This window comes from Protopterus annectens, chromosome 3.part1, assembly GCF_019279795.1.
Source record: "Protopterus annectens isolate FY-2018-M chromosome 3.part1, PAN1.0, whole genome shotgun sequence".
In the NCBI taxonomy this organism is placed as follows: Eukaryota; Metazoa; Chordata; order Ceratodontiformes; family Protopteridae; genus Protopterus; species Protopterus annectens.
Genome location: NC_056732.1, coordinates 1,867,320,573 through 1,867,340,934, shown reverse-complemented (window position 1 = coordinate 1,867,340,934; position 20,362 = coordinate 1,867,320,573). Strand labels below are relative to the sequence as shown.

Here is a 20,362-nt window from a genome sequence, read left to right as displayed (position 1 = left end):
AAACTGGAGTATAATAGGATGGTTCAGTCTCTTACAAGGCTGCAGGAAGAGGTACATTAATAAACTGCATTGATACGGATCATTTCTGTCAGTTGATCGAGTTAACAGAAACTCAGACCTCGTATGCATGAGACCATAGGATCGAGTTTTTGAAAACTCAAAATGTTTGAATGGCGATCACTGTACAGTGAGGATCAGGAAATTTACCGTTGTCCTCACTGTAATGTGTTCTCAGAGATGGTATATATAATTAGCAGGGGATGTAAGGGGTGCCCACTGTAAAAATGTAAAAAAAAATCTAGATTTTTCTGTTCATATGGTCTCTTCAAGATTTTTTTCCAGTTTCCGAAAACTCTCTCATCTGATAGGGATCTGCCAAGGGGAATGATAAAAGTATAAACTAGTAGTCAAAAACAAAGGGACAGAAAAGGATAAAAAATGCACAGCAGGGTAAAAAAAAAAAGCCCCAGTAGTGGATGAGCTGAAGGTGGAATCAGACAGACGCACTCGAGGGAAACTGAATCGGTTATGTAGACATGGGATATAAACATGTTATGGATCAAGATCTGATGGAGAATGAGATTGATGCACAATCATGCAGCAAGACAGATGAGAGGAACATTAAATGGCACAGCAGATGGCACATGATTAAAAGGTGTAGTGCCATAGACTCAAAGCAGCTAAAGCTGAGGATGAGGGGATCCAGCAGTGAGACTGATGAGAGGAGCATTAAATGACGTAGCTGAGGGCACAGGATTAAAAGGTGTAGTACCATAGACTTAAAAAAGCTAAAGATGAGGATGAGGGGCCATCCAGAATCAAGCAGCAAGATACATGAATGGAGAATTAAATGACACAGCAAATGGCACATGTTTAAAAGGTGTAGTGCCATAAACTGAAAGCAACTAAACTGAGGATGAGGGGCATCCAGAATCAAGCAGCAAGATGGATGAATGGAGAATAAAATGACACAGCAAAGGGCACAGGATTAAAAGGTGTAGTGCCATAAACTGAAAGCAACTAAACTGAGGATGAGGGGCATCCAGAATCAAGCAGCAAGATGGATGAATGGAGAATTAAATGACACAGCAAAGGGCACAGGATTAAAAGGTGTAGTGCCATAAACTGAAAGCAACTAAACTGAGGATGAGGGGCATCCAGAATCAAGCAGCAAGATGGATGAATGGAGAATTAAATGACACAGCAAAGGGCACAGGATTAAAAGGTGTAGTGCCATAAACTGAAAGCATCTAAACTGAGGATGAGGTGATCCAGCATCGAGCAGTGAGACAGATGAGGGGAGCATTAAATGGCACATCAGATGGCACAGGATTAAAAGGTGTAGTACCCTAGACTCAAACAAGCTAAAGATGAGGATGAGGGGCCATCCAGAATTGAGCAGTGAGATAGATGAATGGAGAATTAAATGACACAGCAAATGGCACATGTTTAAAAGGTGCAGTACCATACACTTAAAGCAGCTAAAGCTTGTCTAAAAGCTGTAATCAGAAGTACAAGATTCGAATGTGCAAAGAACTGAGACCATACATCATGTCATACATGGCACCATGCATCATGTCATAGATGGTACCATACATTGTGCCAAATGCCACTGCGTAGTACGTCCTCACATTACTTTGTAGTACTTTTCTAAGAGTCTGACTAGAAACTGTCACTGTGATAATTTAATATTTTAAAGAAATTTCAGTTTAAGCAGAAAACTACTAACCTTTCTTGAGGGCAAGAGAATCTTATTGAGGGATTAAAAGATCCTACAATAATTTTAGCCTTGAATAGAACTGATAAAAGTTTGCAGAGTCCATTAATATGGTTGCCTGATATTAAAAAAAAAAAAAAAAAAAAAAAATGTGTAGCAGTGTGGGGTTCCACGTTATTAATACAACTTCCCTGGGTGGGGGGCAGTGCACACCAGGGATCAGTTAATAGTCAGTTGGTCTAACTGTAATATTTCTCATAGGAGTGAGGTTCCTTCTAGAATTTGTCATAAGGTGCACATTACAGAAACGTATTAAGGGGGCCAGATGAAAGTACATTATTACGTCAGTGGAAGTGCTTGCAGTGTCTACCTAAAACGCACATCGCGTGGCATACAGTCCACCAGGAGTGCCTGCACAGGTTATTATAGGGAACTTACACAGAGGATCCTTGAGCAGACATCGTAAATAGACTGAGTTGTTGTGTCTTTCAGCTTTTCCCGGTTAGGGGACGCCACAGCAGAACTCCGGTCCGCTAATGATTGGCAGTATGTGCCGAATTGCCAGCCCTGACGCGCAACCTTCAACGAAGGTACGCCCATTCATGCATGTCTCCAGACAGAAGACGCTCTAGCTGAAATCGAACAGGACAACGTCTTACTTTCAGGCGACAACGCTACCGCAGCACCACCACCGCAGTTATGTAAATAGACTGAGTGCATCCCTAAATATTGGTTGGTTGCCATGCGTATTTCCTTAGTGATAGAAGTACTAACACATGTAAAGAACCAGAGTCTTAAACTACTGCTGTCACTAAAAGTGAGTTGTAGCTCATGCAGTCGGTGGCACCAGTGATCTGCACACAGGTGCTTCTGTGAGACAACAGTATTTACTGGTAAAAAGTATGAGTGTTCACAGTGTGGATATACAAAGGCTAATTGCCCTTACAATTATGATAGCTGCACAGAGTTGATGCTACAAAACATTTATTTTAATACCTATTTGGTTCAGTTTGACAGTCTGGGGATGGTGGTTCACTCTATTTATTTAACATCACTAATGTTTACTTATTTAAGGTCCCTGAAGATAGCCACTGCTCTGACAAAGTACATTATCTTGGCATCTGACATCCACAAGTTCTGAAATTACTGGCTTTTCTCAATACTTCAGTAGTTACTGCTGGAGATAAGAGGTCACTTATGTTTTTGATTTGTGATTTGTACTTTAATTCAGTGTTTTTTTTTTTTTTCATTACACCAGGAGGTTTTTATAATGACAGGTGAATCACTGAATTGGGAATAAGATTGTAGTTGTATTTGTGCCTCCCTAATCTTGACAAAAAAAACTTCTGAATGAGCTGGAATAAATGGAATATTGATTGATGGAATTATTATTAAAGGCCTTTCTGTTTATGAAGTGGATTACTTATGTGGGAGAAAATTTAACTCCTTTTATCGTGAACAGTATGAATCTAATAAGTGTTGGCTACAATGTTAGGATGGTTTGAGCCCATACTGTTGTGGTTTTTAGGAATCTACACAACTGTAGAAACAAACTTTATAAATATTGGCTTACCTGAGCACGTTTTATTTGCTTTCTAGGTGGGCTTATTCAGTGATCCTTTTTAGCAATAACCCAAGCCAGAGTAAGAAAGCAAGGATAGAATTAGCAGGCTGACTAAAGTAATTAAAAACTATAGGGATACTGATATTGAACTAACATACAAATTAATCACCAGACCTGCTAATATGAAGGAAGTAGCAGGGTACTGACCTGTGTGTGGTCGGTCAGCAAGTGTGAGGCTTAAATGAAATGGTTCGAGGATAAACATACTGCTTTTAGATCATTTCTATATGAAGACATCTTTAGCAGGCTGCTAGCAAGAAATGAAAGAGAACCAAGGAGGGAACTGGGGACAGGATGGAGGGAGGCACAAAAAATTAAAATACAAATTTTACTTTGAATGCATTAAAGGCAGCTAATAAAATAATCACAGAGAGAGTTGCACATGAGCAGTTTATATAGAAATTGATAAAGATGGCCGATTTAACCTGTGCCCCTGAAACAGATGCAGTCTAGACTGAGTTTAGAAGTAGGAAAAGTAGCTTCCAGGCTGCAGGTATGACTTTGGATGAGGTTGTTTTGTTTACACATTTATGTATAATTTAGAGGCAGAAGAGTGGGGTTGCCTTCACTTTGTGATATTAAGGAAAATGTGTAGACTAGTAATGGGGTAACTTGTAGTTGTAAATTAGAGGGTTTTTTTTTTTTGCAATGCAGATGTTTAGGTAGCTTGTGCTGTAACTGCAGCTGGTTGGCCAGCATGTTCCCATGGGCAGTTAGGGGCTGTCAATCTACAGATCTCAAAATCTTATAACATATTTGTAAACAGAGCATTATTATACATGTAAAACAGAGCAGTATTATATACACCGGTCTACTTTTATTATTTTTTTTATATATTTGAAATATATAGCTGGGAGACCAGAACTCTCATTCATGAGACTACATTTCTAAGCAACTACTGAACACAAAGTGTAAATTTCTTCTCTGTGTTATCATATCTATATCTCTGTATCACACACACAAAACATGCAAAAATCCTTGTTTTTCATAAATTTTGTTCACTGGGCAGAAAGCCCCATCATACTCACCCATGTGGTGGGTATACCTGCTGCCTCACACCTAACTATTCTAAGCTGTTTTCCTGTGGAAAAAATGGACAAAGTGTTTTTTGAAGTTTATGAGGCTATAGAAATGTAAAGCATCAGAATTTGTATAGCCAGTCATTTGTTAACCATGTCTCAAGCTTCACACTGTTCATGCTAACATATTGTTTCCCCCCACCCTCCCATTCTAAATTTTATATAAAGTTCTACACCCCATTTAAAATATGGTGCTACAAAACATGTAAATATTTTTATATTTGTCCCCTCCCTGTAGCAGCCACTTACACTGAACTGCCCCCATTAAATAAAATTAACTGCAGACCAAGATGTAAGCCAAAAATAATATCCACCTTCTTGTAATACACATACAATCCTACTTTGCCCCGTGTTTTACTTCTTACATGTTAAGACATGTGCAAACCCTGGCCCTTTAACTGACTGTGAGACATACCCCCTGGAGCAGTAAAAATCAGTACAGAATTATCTGGCTAAACTGCCAAAGCATATGCAATAGAAATACAGAAACATGGGAGTGGACTGACTGCTACCAGTAAAATATATTATCTCTCCCAGAAGCATGGCTCATACCAGAATTATGTAACTGAGAAATCCCCCCTCTCTGCTGCAGCATCTTTAGAACTGTTAGAACTCGCATACAGGCAGAAAGCTTTGCTGTTCTCCACAAATTACCATTCCTTTCCTCCCTCTGTCGGAGACAGTTGCCATGGAAGACATCCGGGAAATGGTAATCCTACCTGCAGGTATCAGAGCAAAATGCCAAACATATGCCAAAACATTCATAATTGTAGTAAAAATAGCTGGTAGTGCATCTCAACAAACATCCATGGCCAAACCATAATTTTAGGTGATTTGAACATTGACTAGTCATATAATCCTGAACAGTATTCTTATCCATCCCTAAACATGTTTGGGTATTGTTAACTAGTTACCCCAGCTAATAAAAGTCCACAAACAGAAGAAAGTCTGTGAGCACGGTAGCCAATTTTTTCCTCCTCCATTATCAGTTCCATCCAGTATTTACTCTTCAATGAATTACATTTAGTTGTTCTTGCAAGTAATTACCTCCAGAAACCGAATAGTAATGCATTGCCTCACAGAATTGATGCATCGACAGCTGTGCCTTTTCAACCTAACGAGGTGCCATTTTACCTAAGGATAGCCACATATTCCCTTTGTACTCTGATATCCATCCTTTACCCTTGTTTCCGGTCTGGGACTGCAAAAGGACTATAGAATGAAAGGGAGTGAAAGGGATCTTGGAACAGGGGTACTGTGTGGTGCATGTGTCCAGCATGGGGGGGGGGGTCCTAGGGAAGGTAATGTGAATGTACCCAACACAGGGGGTCCTAGGGAGGGGTAATGTCCATGTGTGCAGCACCGGGGGTCCTAGGGAGGAGTAATACACGTGTCCAACAAAAAGGGGTCCTATGGAGGGGTAATGTGCATGTGTCCAGCATGGGGGACGTCCTAGGGAGGGGTAATGTGCATGTATCCAGCACAGGGGGTCCTAGGGAGAGGTACAGTGCATGAGTCCTGGAGGGGTTCAGTGCATAAGCCTACCACAGAGGGTACTAGGGAAGAGGTGCAGTGGATGTGTCCAGTATAACCTGTACTAGGGAAGGATACAGTGCCTGTTCTATGCACAGGGGGTACTGTGGAGGGGCCCAGTGCCTGTTCTGAGCACAGGGGATAATAGAGAGTGGTCCAATGCCTGTTTTGAGCACAGGGAGTGATAAGGAGAGATGCAAAACATGTGCTCAGTACAAGGAATACTAGAGAGAGGTGCAGTGGATGTGTCTAGCACTGGAGGTGCTAGAAAGGGGTGCAAATGCATGTGTCCAGCAGGGGGGATGTGAGAGAGGGTAGAGAGAGGTGCAGTGGATGTGTCTAGCACTGGAGGTGCTAGAAAGGGGTGCAAATGCATGTGTCCAGCAGGGGGGATGTGATAGAGGGATTTAGAGCCCGTTCTCAGTACAAGGGAGGTGTATAGTGCCTGTGCCTGTGCCCAGAACAGTGGGGTACAAGGGAGGGGTGCAGTGCATATACCTAGAATGGGTTATTAGGCAGTGGTACAGTGGTTGTGTTCAGAATGAGGTTGCTCTAAGCTTCCTGCTTCTTTTTTTGTGTACCAACTTGCATATACTGAGGTCCTTCACTACTTAGTTACAGCTTCTCTTTGTAATTAGTCAGAAGGTATAGGTTCATAGGTAGGTACTAGGCTATCGGCCCAAGGGCCTACGTAAGCCCTAGCCAGCAGGGTACCATAGCTTACGCCACCCAAGAAAGTTATTTTCCTGTGCCACTGTCCAGCAGAGAGACAGAAGTGATCCCCAGGGTGTATTTCCTATTTCCCATCCACTCATCAAGATTTTTCTTGAAGAGTGCTAATGGAGAACTTTGCTTGACATAGATGGGTAGCTTGTTCCAGAGTATAGGAAGTCTCTGGGACAGGAATCTATCCCTCCAGCATGTCCCGTTTATTGTGGTGACAAGGTTTAGGTCCCTAGAGCATGTGGCTTGGAGGGATTGGGATTTCTTTAGGTGTAGCATGTCCAACAGCTCTGGGTTTGACATAGCTTTATATGTTAGGCAAAGATCACCTCGGAGTAGGCGATATTTCTACTTAATATAATTGATGTTCTTCATCTCACATTGCTGCAGTCCTTACACTTGGGTAGTCCGCTGTCCTCGGTCGGCCCGAATATCAAAGTATAAGGCTGACGTCGGTCAGGGCGCATTTGACTGACGTCAGGGTACAAATGCGCATGACCGACGTCATATCCTCAGTCTTTTTTGCCGCATGGTCCGATGCAGAAGCAGCATTGCAAGTGCCTGTTGGCGTTCTGAGATTTTTCGATTTAGAAGTTTCAGACCGAGTTCAAAGTTGGCTAAGTACCCCGTTGGGGAATATTTTAGTTTTTTATTGCCTCAGTCAGTCATTTACCGGATGTCAGAAAAAGTCAATAATTGCATTTCTTGTGGGAAACAGATACCGCATAGAGATTATCATACTTTGTGTATTCCTTGCTTAGGGCCTGAGCACGACGTTGTTGGCTGCCGCTCTTGTGCTAGATTTAATAAACGCACTATAAAGAGAAGGTTGGATTGTGCAAAGTTAGTCTTTGGGAAGCGGTGCAACTATAAAATGCCGTCGGATGCTCCGACGCCCGCTTCTTCAAGAAGCGCAAGGACAAGACAGTTAAGCCTAGGCTAGAAGAACCGCCTGTACCGGACGCCGGTTCTTTAGAGGTGTCGGTGGAGCCGGTGGCTCCACCGGAGGTTTCTTTGTGTTCCCAGGGTGAGACCTTATTATTGCAAGATGTGGCCTCTCAGGAGACAAGTCAGGCTGAGGGGGCTTCTAAGGTTACTATACTCCCCTCCCTTCCTAAGGTGGCTAGGCCCTCTCCTTCTGTTTCAAAGGCTTCTCCCAGGGGCAGGCCAGGTTTGGCTTCAGTTGGTGTTACCCCTAGCTCTTCAGGTACTGTGCCCAAGAAGCATATGCTTAAAATGGCAGAAGATTTGATTACTTTAATTAGGGGTTCTATGCCCCCTCCTGATAAGAGACCTAGGGTGGAGCCTGAGCTGGGGGGTTTTGAGCAGGCTTCAGATATTTCAGAGTCTTCGGCTGAAGACTTGCAGGAGTACTCTCCTTATTCCGATTCTGATGTGGATGATTCAGTCCTTTCGTAAGCAGACCCAATGACCTACCTTTTCAGCTGCCAGAGCCTGCTCGTCTGGCAGCACCTTTGGGAGGAAGGTTGGCGCTTTTCAAAGAAAATTGGAGTTTAATTACCCAGGACAGATGGGTATTGGATATCATACACCACGGCTACAGGTTTTATTTCCATACCTTGCCTCCTTTCAAAGGCATGCCAGACGTTCCTCCTCAACAAAGAATAGAGGCTCACAAACAGGTTTCTCTGTTGCTCCAACTAGGGGCCATACAGCCGGTTCCTCTGCCAGAAGTGGGCCTAGGATTTTATTCTCGCCTGTTCCTAGTACCAAAGAAGGGGAACACGTGGAGACCAATTTTGGATTTATCTATCCTCAACACTTATCTGGACATTCCCAAGTTCAAAATGTTGATGTTACAGCAGCTTTTACCTCTGCTGGGCAAAGATCATTGGATGGTAACTTTGGATCTCAAGGAGGCTTACCTTCATGTTCCTATCAGACTAAGTTGCAGAAAGTATCTGCGTTTTGAGCTGGGACTTCTCACTATCAGTTCTCTGCATTGCCCTTTGGCTTATCTACTGCGCCCAGAGTGTTCACGAAAGTTCTGGCTCCAGTGATAGCTTTCTTCAGACTAAAAGGAATACAGATCTATCCTTATTTGGACGACTGCCTAATTCTGGCTCAAGGAAGGGAAGAGCTTCTTCATCATTTGGAATATGTGATAGCAGTGCTAAGATGCCTAGGGTATTCTGTGAACGAAATAAAGTCCAGTCTAGTACCCTCTCAAGACATGTGCTTTCTGGGTGTGAGACTGAATACAGCATCCCAGATGGCCTTTTAACCCCGGACAAACAAAAGAGTCTATCCCTTTACTTCCATCAACTATCTCATCAGTCCGGGCTGACTGCAAGGACAGTCCTTCAAGCCTTAGGGTTCATGGCATCTTGTATTCTGGTGCTTCCCAATGCCAAACTGCATATGAGGAAGCTACAATGGTATCTCAAAATGTATGGACACAGCACTGCCAGGATCTGGACACTGTCATTCAAATAATACCTTGCATTCAAAAGGAATTTTTGTGGTGGGCTCAGGAATGTCACCTAAACAAGGGACTCTCTGTGACCCGGCCAGAGGCGAGTCAGATTTTAACGACAGATGCCTCAGACAAAGCTTGGGGAGCTCATCTAAATGGAAAGTGGATACAAAACAAGTGGCCTGTCAGACTACAACATCTACATATCAACATGAAGGAGATGTTAGCAGTCCAGTTTGCATTAATAGCTTTCCAGGAATTACTTCTTCCAGGACAGGTGTTGATTCTAACAGACAACACAACTGTCATGTGGTACATCAACAAGCAAGGGGAACTCATTCTTATCCTCTATGCAGGCAAGCAATGATTTTGTGGGAGACTGCTCTCAGTTTACAACTCAATCTTCAGGCAAGGTTTCTGCCAGGAGCACAGAACTCCTTAGCAGATGTGTTGAGCAGACAAATTATGGATCCCCACGAGTGGAAATTGGATCCTCATGTGTTTCAGAAATTGACAGTGTCATGGGGAACTCCAGACATAGATCTGTTCGCTTCTCCACTAAACCATCAGCTGCCAAAGTTTTGCACAAAAAGGTTTCATCCCACAGCTTGGAAAGTGGATGCTCTTTCTTTCAATTGGAGCAATCTTCATGTGTATGCCTTTCCACCTCTGCCTCTCCTCCTAAAGGTACTTCTAAAGGTCAGACAGGACAAGCCAAGGATGATTTTAATAGCTCCAGATTGGCCTTGACAGCACTGGTACCCATTACTGAGAAGTCTGGTACGGAAGCCTCCATGGCCTTTGCCTTCGGTTCCACACCTGTTGTCACAGGAGGACAGCCATTTGCTCAATGTCAAACTTCACTCTCTTCACCTGACAGCCTGGCATATTCTGTTTTGAACCATAGGGGGTCTCAACTTCCACAACAAGTTTTGAATGTGATTTTGGAAGCTAGAAGGCCTAGCACAAGGAAAGTGTACGCAGATAAATGGAAGAGATTTTTATTTTGGAGTGCAGCAAAAGATTTTGATGTTTCTGAGCCTAATTTGAGTGTGGCTCTTCAATATCTTACTGAGTTACTAGACAAAGGTTTGTCTTTCTCTTCTATTAAAAGTTCATGCTGCAGCTATTTCTGCTCACTATGATTGCGACCCACCATTGTTTTCTCATCCTTTGTTCAAGCAATTTCTTAGAGGGGCAAAGAATATAAGACCCCCACGAAGAGCTCCTACTCCTGCTTGGGATCTCAATTTTGTGTTGGAGAAACTCACTCTACAACCTTTTGAGCCTGCAGCTACTGCTGAGTTGAAATATTTATCATGGAAGACTGCTTTTCTGTTGGCCATTACCTCTGCAAGAAGGGTTTCTGAATTACAGGCCCTCATGGCGGTTGAGCCTTTCTTGATTTTCCATAAGGATAGGGTATCATTACGCACTAATCCTTCCTTTATGCCTAAGGTGGTTTCTAGTGTGGCTTTAAACCAAACTATTCATTTGCCTACTTTTTATGCAAATCCCCAAAATAAAGGGGAAAAGATTTTGCACACTTTAGATGTTCACAGGCAGTTGCGTTATTATTTGGACAGAACTAAAGGGTTCAGGCAGTCTCAGCAGTTGTTTGTTTCTTTTGCTTTGAGTTCTCAGGGCAAGCCTGTGTCAAAACAAACTATTTCTAAGTGGATTGGGTTTTGCATTGCTTTCTGTTATTCCCATCATGGCAAGGAGATTCCAGCTGGGATTAGGCCTCATTCCACTAGGGCTACTGCCACTTCAACAGTTTTTTTGAGGGGAGTGGCAACCAAGGATATTTTGGAGGCAGCTACTTGGAGTTCTGTGCATACTTTCTCTAGGCATTATCACCTGCCACTTTACTCTAAGTCCAGGGCTGGTTTTGCCACTGCTGTTTTGCAGGGCATTTTGGCAGCTCCTGCTTCCTTGTAGTTAGCCATCCTCCCTTACCTCTGCTTTGGGATTCTACCCAAGTGTAAGGACTGCAGCAATGTGAGATGAAGAACATAGTACAGTTTTGTACCTACCATAAATGTAGATGTTCGAAGATCCACATTGCTGCAGTCCAATTTACCCTCCCTCCTTCCCCTCTGTAGTTTGAGGTGGTTGTGTGGGTTGGGTTGTACATTTTGTGTATATTGTATATGTTGTACATATAGTTAGTGCAAGGGTGGTTGGTTGGTTGTTTGCTATCTTTTGGTTTTGACCTTTATTTTTGGGTCTTCTGACATCTGGGGCAAGAAAAGACTGAGGATATGACGTCGGTCATGCGCATTTGTACCCTGACGTCCTGATGTCAGTCAAATGCGCCCTGACCGACGTCAGCCTTATACTTTGATATTCGGGCCGACCGAGGACAGCGGACTACCCAAGTGTAAGGACTGCAGCAATGTGGATCTTCGAACATCTACATTTATGGTAGGTACAAAACTGTACTTTTAAGTGTTGACATATGTAATAGCCTCCAACATTTGCTGCAGTTACAGCACCAGGTGAGTTGGATTAAATGCACTGCCCCATTCTACCTAATCTTTCCACCTTTTCAGTGGATCAAGATTTTATAGTAAAGAATTAATGTAAGAACCCTTATCCTCTTGTCCTCTACTAGGAAACCAGAGGGTTGGCAAGATCCCAGAAGAGGGGTGCATGTGCCCAAAATAGTGAGTAATAAGGAGGGAGGGGGGACATTGCATATGTCCAGAGTAAGGGGTACTAGAAAGTGGTATAATGCATGTGTCCAAAACAGAAGGTACATAAACTGCATGTGACCAGAACAAGGGGTAATAAGAGAAGTACAGTGCATGTCTGCAATAGTGGTTACTAGGAATACTAGAGAAGGGGTGCAGTACATGTGTCCATAGTAGGGGGGAAACTAGGGAGGGGGTGAAGTGCATGTGCCCACATCAGGAGAGATACCAGGGAGAGGCGCAGTCTATTTGCCTAGAACCAGTGGTAATATGGAGCCATATAGTGAACATATCCAAAACTGTAGGCACTTGAAAGCATTACACTGTCTGTGTCTGGAACAGGAGATACTAGGAAGGAGTACAGTGCCTGTGCCCAGGACAAGAGGTACTAGAGAGGGGTGCACTGCCTGTACCCAGAACTGGGTGTGCAATGGATGAACACATTATTTTTTCTTTGAACAGGGGGTACTACGAACAGATTCAGTGCAGAGGGTAATAAGTAGGCTTACAGTGCATGTGTCAATAACAAGGGATTACTGGGGAGGAGGAACAGTGCAGTAACCGGTTCTGAGAGTTGGAACTATGGGCACCGGAATAGAGAAACAGAATCGGTAAAAGTGTGGACTTGTACATACAATGTCCAAGATTACTCTGTATTGGAGTATTCCATTTTTCTATGATGTATAATGATCTCAGAGTTATTATATACAAATATGGGAGTTTGCCCTTCACATTATGAGGGGTGCAGGAAGGTGCTTGCCCCCAGGAAAAAAAATAATTTTAAAGGAAGAAGAGCAATATTCAGCATTCATTGTTTTGCATTTTTTTACTTTTTTCATAACTCTGGGACTCAGAAGTCTCAGAATTACAGTAGGGTGTCATAAAGTACATGCTCAAAAACTGGGGTACTGAAGGATACAGTTCAATGGGTAACAGCGAGGGGGTACACTGCATGTGCTCACTACTGGTGGTATTAGGGAGGGATACAGTGCATGCACTCTTAACAGTGGCTGCTAGGGAGGTATATACAGTACCTCTGCCACTGTGTGTGTGTGACTGGGAAAAATAGAAGGCAGCAAAAGGAACACTAACATGTCCACTAAATAAATAAATATAGTTTTTGCATTTGGGAGCAGACACTCCTATCCACCAAGGAAAAGAATCATTTAAACAAAATTAAAATAATGCTGAAAATAAAACAAAGCAACAGTCTAAGAAACGCTGACCTTGCTATTACAGTCCCTTAATGCACTAGTTAATCCATTGCAGCTACTATGTGCCAGAGTATGGCTGAGAAAACAAGGCAAAAAAAAATATTGTAGTGCTTATTCCACATGCACAGCAGTTACATTATGCTGGAGTTTTTAACAAAAATTGTGACCCTCGTTGCTAACCCCCTCCTGAATCTGGTGAATTTTTGTTTGTATGAAGAAAGGAAGATTTGCTATTTTTCACAAAGACAAGTAGTGCCATTGAAGAAAATGTTAACATAACTGGTTTCCCTCATTTTAAAATAATCTGCATGTGTAATTAATGAAGAGCAGTCAAATTCTGTATCATTTCAGGTGCCTGAAACCTTTGAAGATGTTGCTGTTGAGTTTTCAGGAGAGGAGTGGGAAATGCTGAGTAAACCAGAGAAAGAGCTACACAAGGAGGTGATGATACAGAACTATGAGAACATGATTTCTGTAGGTAAGGTGGATCTTAGAGGTGTGTCCTTATTTGAGGGGTGTACTTATCTGACTTATCTATAAGAGTGATATTATTATCTGAGTTGAAACTATTAACTGGTTAGATAAATCTTTTGTTTATGTGTCAATTACTTTCTGAAATGTGCTAAATCAATCACCATTTCCTTCACAACATTTATCTATTTTTTTTCTTAGTTAATGACATCCTTTACTAGGAATTCTAGCCAGTAACCAAATGCTCAGTCTGACAGTAATTACAGAATCTATGTTGTACTCCAAGTAGCAGAGTTCACAGCAGTAATATTCATTATTTCAACTTTATTAATTTAACCTCTAAAATAGAGGTCATAAGTTATCTTAGCACTAGTCTCATAGTATCAGATAGAGATAACTCTGTTTTTGTCTTTAAATTAATAAAAATATAGTAAGTGTGTTTTAAATTTTAATACAAATAATGTACTTCTCTTCCTCAGAAGTAGTTTAGCATAAAACAATATCTTAGTACAGTTAACCAGAGAAATAATTACACTTAAGTAGTAACCACCATTTTGACTTGTGAAGTGGATTAGTATGCAGTCTTCCATTAATGCCTACTACAGTACATGCAGCTTTAAATATACTAATGACCGAGAGCTACATGGACTCGTATGTCATGTGACATGGACTGCTTTATTACTTCTAGAAGACAGCAAGATTACATACCTAGTGTAAGGTGAAATTCATCCAAAATGTTTGCATTGCTAGTATAGTCCTTTTCATGAGTTTGTGCGTGGAAGTACAGAAGTATAAAGCATTGCTACAAATAATTCTTCCTCTGTAGCTACATAAAATTCTCTCATTGCAAGGCAACTTGGCAGGAAACTGGAAGTTTACTTCAAGAAACTTGATTAATTCTTCAGTACAAGAAATAACCAAGAAGTCTGAAATGTTACAGTATGCAAGCTTTCAAAATGTTTCTGAGAAAGAATCAGTTTCTCAAATTTTTTTGAAGAGGGGAAAATGGCAGCGGTTAGAACAAATTTCAGTAATTATTGCAAGCCTAGGAGGAATTTGCCATTTATGTGGCATTTGCTCTTCACAAGGGCTTGGAGAGACTATTATGTTATGGTGCTGTTGCTGTTCACAAAGTCTTGGCGAGACTAAGGATTCTTATGTTAGAGCTGAAGAATTTGAATTTGGTAAGCTGCATGATTCAATAATAATAAGAAGGGTACAACAGTTACTTTTTAAAAAATGATCAAATAAGAGGCAGGATGTTAAAACACCTAGCTTCAGTGGAATTTTACATCTTCTGAGAGTTGTGGCGTTTTTAAAACTTTTGCCTGAGTTAAAGTTAGTGAAAATGCAGCATTGGAATATACCTGCAAACAAATGTACATATATTGAGAAATGTGCAAAAATTATAAAAGGTATAAATAAGCTTGATCTGGACACACTCTTCTTCATAACAGTGTTAATTTTTTCTGCCAGGCATAACGGTGAATACACACATGCGCGCGCACACACACACACACACACACACACACACACACACACACACGCACACAAATAAATTAATAAAGTAAATGTTGTTGTAATTATACCAGCTACTGTTATTATCTCTGTAGGTACAATGTACAGATTTGTATTTCAGTATTAGTGATTTGCAGGTACTTAGTTTTGAATATTAAGTATGTAAATATGCATAAATATATTTTTAATATTGAAATCAGTACTAATTGGGTACAGAATATCCGTGGACATTTTTCTAACATTGCGTGTGCTTTCATTTGATACAGTGGAGTACCTTATAAATCCCTGCTTTTTGTTCAGATTTTTAACAGAATTATTAAGAAATGGCATATATTCATATTATTGCTGGAACATATTTCACATTTTCTCAGGTACTTGCTTCACTCCGTGGTGCAGGAGGATGGCATCCTACCTGCAGACATGTGATTGGTGTTTTAAGAAGTGGTCCTAGCTCTGGAGGGGTCAGACACAGAGGGGAAGAAGTGAATGGGCATGACTGCTTGCCTCATATGGGGTAGGAGAGTGGTGTTTTTATGCACACTGAGCCCCACAGTGGTATGATATGAGATGACCACTTGCTCATGCTGCAGTAGGAGAAACCCCTTACTGAAGTGGGAAAGGTGTCCTTCATGGACAGTCCCATTTCACAGCCCACCCATTACCTCACTGTGTGCATGGAAGGCTAAAGATAGGGATAAAACTGAAAAACATTTAAATCACCCCTGATGGCTGCCTCACTGATGATTCTTTTCACCTGGCTGTCAACCCAGTGAAGGAATTGAAAGGGTCTGTTGGTCATGGGGGGTGGGGTGGGGGGCTGCATGAAAATGTTGGTATGAAGTACCACATTTGGGTTTAGAATTGTTCTTGACCTTGTGTTCACATGCCACTTGACATGTGAAATTCTGTTCCACATATGCTTCCACATGATTATTTGACACGTAAAATTCTGTTCCACAGTGTTTTTACGTGATTATTGTTGTAGAGGTATAAATTGATGGTAAGTAGAAGGCAGGTATATGTGAGAACTTGTCAAGCATTATGTAAATTTTCATTTGATGTTTTGAAGTAAAATATAAATGCCTTCTGGGTCACATTATTAACAGAAATACTAATGTGGCACATATTCATAATTTGGCATTAAAAAATCACAATAACAAAAAAGAAATGACCAAAGAATCACTAGATCCAATATCACAAATTGTCTTTTCATGTGTAATACAAAGACGTCATCAAAATAAATATACACATCTATGAAATTATTTAATAAATCCCATGAATAACTCACATGTCTATATAATGTTAGTCAACAGAACAACATTATATGGTAACTCGCAAATGAAAAAAAGCTCTCTTTTATTTTGAACATGTAATGATAAAGTTATTCCAACTGGGCAAATGTGGACTTGTAATGAATTTGCCAATGCAATTCTTTTGTCAGCACAGTTCTTTTATATCCAGCACTGTGTCAAAATTCCACTTTATCAATATCAAATTAAATTAAAACTGTTTGTACAGTGTGGTTTTCTCTTGCTTTATTCTAGTGGCATACCCTTTGCAACAACTTTCAGGTTGTATTGCCAACTTAGAAAGAACTACAGCTGTCACATTGTGCCAAGTACATTACAAAACTAGAATTACAGTCAAAATGGCCTTTTGTCCCTAGGCTGCTGTTGCAATTGGTAACTGTAGCATAAGTGTTATTTATTTTCTTACAGTAACCATAGGGAAATGTATGCCATGGTCTGTTCATGTACTGAGGCTGACTAATGATTTACCGTGTTCTCAAACTTTTAAATTTGTGTTTTCTCTTTTACACAAATTAAGATTAGTGTCCTACTTAAAGGAAATGTTGATTTTCAGGTTTAGAATGCTCCTGTTTTTAACAATTATCTTTCTAAAAGAAAATCTGCCCTCTGAGTACTCCAGAGAGAAAGCTTTCTAAAAACCAGCACTTCTTTGTTCAGTTTTCTTCTGCAAGGTCACTTTTAACAATTGGTTTGTAATGTGTTTCATGGCCTACAGCAACTTTTTTTTGTGTATTTTGACTAACATAACTAATATCCAAAAGAATGTTTTTCAGAATCTTTAGCTGCATCATTATTGTCAGATGATGGCACTTGCACAACAAAATTCAGTAGTGTTCTAGTGCTGTAAAACATACATAAATTACAGAGATTTACCTGTCGGTCTTGATCCAAGAATAACACTTTAGGATGTGCAAAGTATTTTATAAGCAAACAAACACCTTTTTTTGATTTTGTACAGAGGTTTACAGACCCTGCACAAGAGCTGCTGCAATAGCTGGCTTAGCTTGTTCTTCTGGATCTGGTATCCCTAAATGTCTAGCAAGCACTGCTTTAAATGGCTCAAATAGCCTGCAGGGGCTTCCCCTTTATTTTGTTTACATGCCTGTATCTTAGACCAATTGGTCTTAATTTGAGACACTTCTGTAAATTTATTTAACAATGCAGTCCTTTTGTCATTTAATGCATTCGCTATGAAAGTAAAATCTGTTATTTCAGCCTTCTCAAGTAATTGCTTTCTTATTTCATCTGAAGTAACTTCCCTGAATATTTGATTTAAATCTCTCAAGGAAAGACTGTAACATTCTGTTATAATTTTTTTAATTCTTCTGTTCGGGGGTACCAACCTTGACACAAGGTGCCTCCTTGTGTTAATTTCCATGTTTGTTTATTTTTTCTGGGATCCTCCCATTATTGTCTAACAAGCAAAATTTTATGGGATCCACTCACTACTATTTTACATGTACCTAAGAAATAACTTCATTTAACAAAAACAGTTAGTTATGTATGTCACAACTTGTTCTACATTTATCTAAAAGAGAAAAAAATCCACAAGTCCATTTATCCCCCTATTTAGTCTAACAGCAGTTTGCACACCCTGAATAGTTAAATATCCAAATCTCTGAGTACGTTATACAAAACGGTGTGGAATTTACAGAAGAACTTTCTGTGCTGGGCCCTTATGATCTATTCCACCCTGCTCCGCAGCAGTACCAAATTTCAGATCTGAGTCACTGCACCAAAATTGTTGTAATGCTGCAACAATATACATAAATAACAAAAGAGTTTTATCTGTCAGTTTTGAGTGAAGAATAACACTTTAGGATGTGCAAAGTACATTTTTTAGTATAGCCAAACAAACCACAATGCCGGAAGACCACCTTTACAGAGTTTTTAAATCAGTCTCTCCGAGCAACAAAAACAGAGTTTATATACAATTTTTTTATTAGAAAGATGCATGCAAAATTTTGACGTTTTATACTAATTAACAAATAAGGTCTCTGCAGACCCTCATGTCTCTCACTTAGATCTGCATGTGAACACTTTAACAAACATATATATAGTAACAATATTTTAGAAACATAAGCCACCTGGCTTAGCAACTTGATTTCTTTTTCAACCTTGTGCCTTCAGTACCATTTTGCACTTTCTCTTTACATTCCTTGTAATCACTCACCCCTCAACCCCAAGGAGGTCAGATCTTACATAAAATCTTTTCACATAGTTTTTCTTGTGCCCTTTCAGGAATATTCCAGAACCAAGACTTCATTGTAACATTCTTAACCCCTTCAGCACTTTCTTTACCTTCTATTGTCTGCTAATAACTTATTTTAAAATGGAGTTGTAAAACACTTAAGAGAAGGAAAACTACAACTTAATAACCGTGGTTTGCAGAATCTTGCATCCATATACATGTAGCTTTAAACATAAACAATTTATAAACATTTTATTTGACTCTTTAGTGAAAACAACTGTAAGTTAATATGCATTGTGTGAAGAATAATCATGAGAAAATACATTTCCCATTTGACACTCCATGTCATGCAATACATGCAATTATATCTTAATTTTTTTTAATTTGATAAAATATGCTTCAGCATCATAATATTTATTTGCAGTGACTGAATTTTTATTTACCTTAAGTTCATTATCAGCTACAAGTGATACTTCACATGCAGGTGAGGTCAAGCATTTAGTAATTACAGCCTTTAAAACGGAAAATATTAAAATAACTAAAACAATAATACCAGACACTGTAATGATACCTTGTAATATACTGGTTTCCAGGTTACCAAATGCACTGCCCAACCATCCAAACAGTGTCCATTGTTTAGATGTGCTGTCCAGATCTTTGGCCCTCTGCTCCATGAAATTGGCCAACTTTTTTGTTCATCATGATAGTCCCTAATATAAGAACAGCAGCTTCCTATGAGGGCACATGCCCCCGTTTTATTGCAAGCATTATGTCGAGCGCCAGTCAATTTGTAGCACCACAGTTTGAATTTTAGTCATCTCTCAATTTGCCTATCTGGTGTGTTGTGAAGTATAGTTTTCTACGTTTTGAAGAATTTGAGCAAGCATGGTGTTTTTAAGCATGGTCTTTTGCACTCCATACACAGGAGCCAAACTTAAAAATATTGCTGTGCCCAGTGGATTGCCCACTTATTTTTCAGTTTGCCTGCTGAAGGTTCTCAAAATGTTGAATAGCAGGAGTAATATAGCTCACAGTGCAGCACCCTGACCAGTTTGTGGGTAACCAGTGGTAGGCACCATTGCCACAGATATAGTATTGAGCTCCAGTCATGCTCATGCCATGCCATTCCCCCAGTCATAGCTTTTTAACTGTAAAGAGTCTAGCACACTTTGTGTCTAGTGTTATTACATTTGCTGACTCCCACTGGCACAGTCCCATTTCTGGCTTAACATGTGTCTCTTTGATTTGTATTTGCAAGCTGAAGAGATGCAGCCTTCGACAAAATTAGTCACATTATGCCAAGTTAGGTTAGTGTCACTAAGATCTTTTTCAAATGTTACATGTGATTCAGGAATTAGAATCATGAGAATCCCTGCCCTAGAGTGGTGAGGCATATGCAAACACACCCAGCAGTCTGTCACCTTTAACTCATTCACTCTGAAGCAGCTCAGAAAAAGCTGCCTGCTTAATTCCACCATAGGAACAATAGTGCAGCCTGAGTTCATTTTCGGAAAATCTATTTGTAATACCATACAGAAAACAAATGCTCATAAATTTTTAACTATAAGAGCTAGATGAAAAATGTAAATGTGAGAGTTGTTCAGCAGACACTGACCTTGCCAACAGTGTAAATATTGATAGTGCATATCAAAGTTATTATTAAATATTTGGCAAGGAATGTTGATATTGTGCATTTTGGAAAAGCAAAGCACAGTATCTTGGTCAGTGTACCATGTAGACCCATACAATTTGTATTTAATTTGTTAGTATGAATGCCCGCTTTAAAATGATACCTTAACCATTACTGTGTGATGCTCCTTTACTGAGATATTCACATAAATATGATTAA

The 20,362-nt window shown here is 40.2% G+C and overlaps 1 protein-coding gene across 1 annotated transcript in view; it reads left to right on the top strand.

Moving 5' to 3' along the window:
* Positions 1-20,362, top strand: part of LOC122798785 (zinc finger protein 883-like) — a 314,532-nt gene that overhangs the window by 42,814 nt on the left and 251,356 nt on the right. The window contains exon 2 of the mRNA XM_044067894.1: positions 13,375-13,501. Coding sequence (XP_043923829.1) covers positions 13,375-13,501 — 127 coding nt within the window. The remainder of the gene's footprint in view (positions 1-13,374; positions 13,502-20,362) is intronic.